At 46.0% G+C, this 6,921-nt stretch overlaps 1 protein-coding gene across 1 annotated transcript in view; it reads right to left on the reverse strand.

Annotated features, from left to right (window-relative positions):
- Positions 1–6,353, reverse strand: part of LOC128710817 (protein Shroom) — a 164,606-nt gene extending 158,253 nt beyond the window's left edge. The window contains exon 1 of the mRNA XM_053805670.1: positions 5,907–6,353. Coding sequence (XP_053661645.1) covers positions 5,907–6,353 — 447 coding nt within the window. The remainder of the gene's footprint in view (positions 1–5,906) is intronic.
- Between the last annotated feature and the right edge of the window lie 568 nt (positions 6,354–6,921).

The following is a 6,921-nucleotide window of genomic DNA, read 5'->3' on the forward strand; positions in this document are numbered from 1 at the left end:
AATTTTGATAATAAAGTTTTTCTCACATTTCCTTCACGGATGCCCGTATTACGATGGAAAGCCGTTGGAAATCGAAAGGATTGAGCCGTGAGAAATGATGCGCGCAGGAATTAGGCGTGCAATTACCGAAAACCCTTGAGAGTTGTTGCGTTTGGGGGTGCTTTAATGTGTGTAAGGAGCGCAGGGGAAAAGGTTTTAATCAGGATTAAATTTCTGTCTAATGTCCTTAAGTGGAGTTGCCTATTTTATTATTTCATTAGCAGTGCCTGCCGTTCTTGGACAAAAACCCGCGCGATAAAGAGCTCCATTCGCTTTCATGTTCGCAATCTTCGCCAACTTTCTGCTTCCTGTTTTCCAAATCTAACCAACCAAACCATCAACACGAACGCTTCATCAAACTCAAAAGACTTCAACCGGCGATCGGTGACGAACCCCGGGACAAACAATGGGATGGGAGCGCAACGAAGGAAACGCAGCACTGAGATGTAAGGCGGTGCGCGGAAGGAGTTCATTGACTCCGTACCACACCATTCGCCATTCGCCAAACGTTCTTTCTCTCTTTCGCGCGCGCGCAAAAACCTGGCCACAGCCGAGCATTTCGCTGCAAAGTTCTTCTGCTGCAGCGAATTATTATCCCCTTCGCTTTGAACCGGGCGGGCGAACGAGCGGGAAGATTCGAGTTTTTGCTTGCAAGTCCAAGGAAAAATGTGCTCACAGGGGGAGGGCGTGAGGGGGTTCGCGCGGAAGGTCCGGCACAGAACGGGGCCGAGGTTTCTGTATGAAATTGCAAAAAGGAGAACGTTTAGCCGGAGACCGGAGTTCATCTCCCGCATCTTCCGCACCGACCAGTTCCACCGCCGCATTTGCCTTCGGCCGCGGAACAAGAGCGCGTTCAGATTGGCAGACGCAGAGTGAGTGAGTTTGTGTGTGAAGCTGTGAACTTGTTCTCGTTTCCGTTCATCACTTTCGTAAATTGGGGCTCTTGATGGGCGTATTAGGAGCTAACCGCACTGGCGACTTTATGAATTTATGAAAAAACAACTATCATTTTTCACCCAAAGCGGTAGTTTGGAAGGTAGAAAAGTTGGTCTGTTAAGATAAAAACTAAACCTCAATAGTGTGCTTCACTCGTTCCAAATGAAGATCTTAACCGTGCCCATTAAAAAAATGACTCTCTCTCTAACGCACTACATTGTTGCAAAATAATAAAAAAGCAACGATACACAGGTATGATTAAAGTCCAGCACAGTGTGTAGTGATGCGATCGCGATCATGATGACGATGCCGTTTCAACCCGCTTTATTATTCTTGTGCTGTTCCCTATTGTACTGAGGGCTGTAAGAATACTCGTATTATGTAAAGCAAGAACTCTTTTTTATGCTCGAAAATGTGAAGCGAGAAAAAAGGGGAGCATTATGTACGGTGGGCCATGCCGGAAGGTAGGCAAAAAAAACGCGACCTTGAAGCGGATGGTTTGTTTGCACAGGTGATGCAAAAGGTTTCGGCGGAGGAATGTAAACACAGCACCGAATGAGATCAGAACAAACAATAGAACGTGTACGTGTACTTGTTCGTATGCAGCATCGACACTAAGAAGAGCTACACTTGCAATAACAACAAATGATAGAATAATCTTTAATCATTTAAGTAAAAATAGAACTTTTCAAATTCCCACATAAATTTACCCAAAGATCGCCCCATCACCTAAATTATCCAGCATCTGATGAAACCGGGCAAAACACGATAAAATAGACACACAACACGATGATCGTTTACGCTTTTGGGGTTGAAGTGGTGATTTTTTATCGACTCATAACCATCATAAACTCTGCTACCCCTTGCGTTCTAAATGAGTTCCAGTGAAATATTCAAATTTTCAAACCCCAAAAAACCCTTTATCGGCCATCGATCGTCTATCGTCCTAGGTACGAATGAGCAAGAACTCGTTAAGATCGGCATGTGCGGAAGAAAATAAATAATTCGCAAACCCTAAAACTTGACCGATCGATCGACGAGTGCGAGTTTCCCGCACATTCTTAACATCAACCCTCGGCGACGGTAAATCTGGCTGAACCGGTTCCTCGGACGGACCCCCGCCATTGACGGTGACGCCAAAACTAACGCGGACAATCGAGACGAACGGGAAGAATGATTGTGAAGCAGATTTCATTCCTGTGTGATTTTTTTTTCGGCGGCGGCTGCGGTATTTATATTAGCTCAAGCTCAAGCTGCTTACACCGTCGCCTTCATTTTGTTTGCTATCCTTATTTAGTTTTCTTTTTTTTCTGTTGGCATCTTGGCTGTGAGCTAATTTATTCAACTAGATTCTTGCAGAGGAAAAAGCACATCAAAACCTCTATCTAATGCTAATTGATTGCTAGATTAAACGCAACGCTCACGATGGCTGGCACAGGCACGCTCAAGTGCTGTGCCTGCCTTCCCCAGCCTTACGTTATCTTGATTCTGATACGGATTTTTTAGAGGAAACTCTATTCTTTTCGTTAAGTTGTCTTGCACGAATCCGGCACGAGACGGCACACGTACCGCTCCGTGACACTAATCTGCATACTGCACACGACGACGACGGCATCGTGTTGGTTGTTTTCCCTCGCTTCAGGGAATGTGGCTTGTTCGCAACCGAACTGTGGAAACAGGCTGAACCGTTCAATGATCTTCGTAGCTGGTTTGCCTTCGAATTGATTTATCGATATCGGTTACGCGCGTCTGAATATCGAAACAAAACAAAAAACAACCCTCTTCCCCCCCTGAAAGCCTGTTGGTGCGTTTTGTTTCGTTCGTCTTCGGTATCTTGTCATCTTTCTCGTACGAAAAATAAATCAACAACACATCAATATCACCATCCTGCCCGGGCGTGAGATCGTCGGAGAAGGATAAGATGATGGAATATTTTATTGCATATAGAACATATTCCAATGGCCGTTGCTGAAAGAAGCTGCTGGAGTGTTGGCCGAGTACCCTTTGCGAATTCGCTGTAGAAGGTGGAAAACATTTGATTTTCTAATCAACCATTCGCCTAACTGCCCACGAATCGTTTGGACGGGCTGAGGCTTATTTAATGTATAGCTTGCTCATGCTCAGCCACGCTGACGTCCGCTTAGATAATACCTGTCCGCTAATGGTTCTCCTTTTCATCACCTCCATAAATCACCATTTTCACCCCTCTTGAACCCCCCCAACGCTCGGAAAAGCAAATCCGCGACCGGGTCCTCGGAACGGAACTGTCCCCCAGGTGGGCACACACAACCATCAACACCTTTCTCGTGATTAGCTGTGTGCTTCTGTGTGCGCCGGCCGCTACCTTGTCGCATGTCTTGCCTGCACACGCTACCACTGCAAGTAGCTGCAAAACCGATTGTTTAAGTGCTTTCGGGAGATTACACGACAAGCCACGGAGAAAAAAAAATCCGTTCGACAGGGGGATATAAAGGACGGATCCCGTTATGAACCCACTGTAAGGGACCCATTGCCACTCACGGTGCGGAACCGTTGTTATCGGCGATGGTTCCCGCCGTAAGCTCAAAAGTTCGTGCTGCGCTTTCGATTAGGTCAAGCCGCTCAAGGCATCCTTTTTTTCTCTCGACGCTAACGTAACTTTTTTCTTCCGCACTTTCAATAAAACGTGAACCATCGTTAACGCCTACGAAATCCTTCCGGGATTATCGAACCGGTTCCGGTATTGAATGGAAGCGCCCAACAAGAGACATCTCGCCGGGATTGGTTGCGCGTTTCACGCAACTTCGCTAAGAGTTCACATCCACTTTTATCGCTGACATTAGCGAACGCGTCTAAGATAGTGGAGGTACTTATCGTACACCGCTTACAATTTGCTACAAAATAGGTGTAAGTCTTCCCGCTAAAGGCATTCTGTCTAGATCCGATGCCATCCCCGCTTCTAGATAACGCCAAACCGCCACATACTACCCAACCGCGATCATATATGCCGTGTGTCTGCAGCCGGATCAGATTTGCCCATTTTGCAAATGTTCTTTCAATGTACCATCTAGATGGCTATCGCCATCGTCCAGACACTCCGCCGGCACTTTCAGCCGATGTTGGCACCGCGAGCCACATTACCATGCGGTCCGAAAATAGCACGCGCAATCCTTCAACTGATCAAGCCAGCTCGATCGGGATAAGATTAGCTGGAGCTAAATTTACACCTTGCACGAGAAGCTAAAATGTTCGCCGCAGTGGCACAGTGTTGCTGCACCTTTCTGGAGGTGGTTGTAAACAAGGGGCCTATTCTCCTGATGTGTATCTCTAAAAGCGCGTAGAATGTGGTGAATATACTATACGCGGTTCAAGGTTAATGGAAAAATGCAACAGAAACGAGATCGATAAAGCTAGATCGAGATCAATGTCAATGCTTTTAACATAGAGCAATGTACGGTTTGAATCATATTGAAACTTCTAAGCTCAAATCTATTTTGTACTTCGATCGAATATTCTTCAAGGAATTCACCTAAACAACTAAGTGTTTGTTTAAAAAACAACTTGTTTTGACGTATCTGATTGAGGCATCGAGTGTTCAAGAATGGAGAAGGAAAATCGATCAATCTTATACAGCGGCGATAGAAATCCGAACTGTCTTTAATACAACCTCCTGGTCATGTTCCAAATGTGGATGTGAACTGTAATATTTAGTAGCTAATTTTTATACTCCTTTTTTTAATGATTATGTAATAAGTTTTAAGTCATATATTTAAGAAAGACTAAATTATCTTGAAGATCTTCGAACTCTCTTACACATGACTCCATACAATTCCAACATTTAAACTTCCATGTACTAAATCCCCAGTGTTCGTTAAAGAAGTCTGCCGAGTACCATTTGGTTTTTCGGGAATGTTCCAGGCATATGACCATGCGGATCTTTACTGGTATCCTATCGTACATTTGTATTGGAGAATAAAGAGTTTCTAGCCCTCTGGGAAATCATTTGTGAAATTCTTGACGCATCAGCATTGCGTGGGCAGTGTCGATGAACGTATGAACCAAGCACTATTCTTTTCCCCAACTGTCCTGACAGCATACCCTTTAAGAGCATGTGTTTAAAGGTCATAGTTAGGGACACTATCCCTTGTTCAACCGACATCCATTGCAGGATATTTAGCATCACGTCAGACGATGTACTTCGACCACAACCTAGCACAAGCCTCATTGCACGATTGAGATCATGGCTAAGCCTATGTAAGCATCGAATTTCAACTTGTCGTCCAAAGACCCCCAGGTATCTTTGTTTCGTTTTGTTTGTCTTCTGTCACCTTGTAAATAGTGTTTTGGTTAAATTTGCTATGTTTGCGGTTCGTTTCTAATTAGTCATTTTTTTACCAAATTTTAAAAGCCTTAAATTAAAACAAATTTTATTAACTATTTGTCATTCAAATTAAATTTATTTGATCCTATTAATTCTTTTTCTTCGTCAAATAACCTACTTTGCAGATATTTATCTACCCAACCTTGAGGAAACCGTGTTCGGTCGATACGATCCGACAAAAAATTCAAGCGCCACCAACCAAAGAATCTCAAGCCCCATTAAAATTAGTGCCAACCTTTATCGAATCTCTTAGCACTTCATCAATGTCCGACACATCCGGCGGTACGGTGTGTGTGCGCTGTAACCTCCAAGAAAATTATTCATCGTGAAGGGTGCCATATTAACTTGCCAAATCACTCTCAACCGATTCGGATATGTTACATTTGTTGATGCAATAAATTGGACAAAACCTTCAACGAAGGGTGTGAGAAGGATATAGGCATCGGCAAACACACGACCGGAAACGGAAGCAGCGAGGCACACACGCTTCTTTACATGTGCTGCCTAACCCTTCGCGCTCTAGCCGCGTACGCCTTGTAAATAGTGTTATCGGTTAAAAGCCTGCACATACCTGTAGCGCCGCATCCGGATACGGTCGTCGGTGATAGGACACGGTTGAGGCGACGGTGTCGATGACCGCGGTTGCCGTTGAAGACGTGGTTGATGCTGTTGCAGCCACCGTACCAGCTGCAGGTGCCGCTGACGATGCACCCACCCCGACGGCGACGGCGGCGGGCGTTGATGCGGACGGGGCGGCGGATGGCGCCCCATTCGCGATAAGCCGCATACTGCTTCGCTTCAGATTGTTCGCACTATTGTTACCGGCGGTGCCGTTATTGCTGGTGTTGCTGGTGTTCGGTGCGGTCGGAAGGCTCGAACTCTCACCGGACGACGGCCCACTACTACCCGTGGCCGACGGTGGTACTGGGACGCCAACTCCACCCGCACCACCACCTCCATTGGCGTATCGTGCCGTCGTGGTCGTCGCCAATTCCATTGTGCTGTCGCCAATAGACATCGCCACAGCGCACTCACAACACTACACTCAAACACACACACACGCACGCGCGCACCCTCCCCCCAAACACTCACTCACTCACCAAGCGAATGTACGAAACCACCGAATGCGTGTTTTCTTGTTGGCATCGGGCACGGAAAACGAAAAGAAAGAAATAAAAAAACATTCAAACACGCTGGCGCTACCATTCGGTGCCCACACACCTACAGCACGCCGCGGGGATGCGTTTTCCGTTCGACACCATCAGCCGACACACACACCAACACTCTCACGCACCCTCTTTCCGTGAGTGTTTTTTTTTTATTCTCCTTTTAGCGAGCGGGAAAGAAAAAGAGTGATATATACATTTGTAACTTTTCCACCCAATTTTCCACCTTCGTTTTAATTCAACCCTTTTCCCTCTACCCCACCCCCCACTTCGACGCCCCCTTCTCTGCGCAAAAAAAAACACACGCACACGATCGCACACTCGACCTCGGATCGTTACACTGCTTCAAAAGCACGGCGGGCGGCCTCTTTCTTATGCTTCAACATCAACATGATCATCATCTTCTTCACCTGCTCATCA

The sequence above is a fragment of the Anopheles marshallii genome, chromosome 3 (assembly GCF_943734725.1).
Source record: "Anopheles marshallii chromosome 3, idAnoMarsDA_429_01, whole genome shotgun sequence".
Classification (NCBI taxonomy): domain Eukaryota; kingdom Metazoa; phylum Arthropoda; class Insecta; order Diptera; family Culicidae; genus Anopheles; species Anopheles marshallii.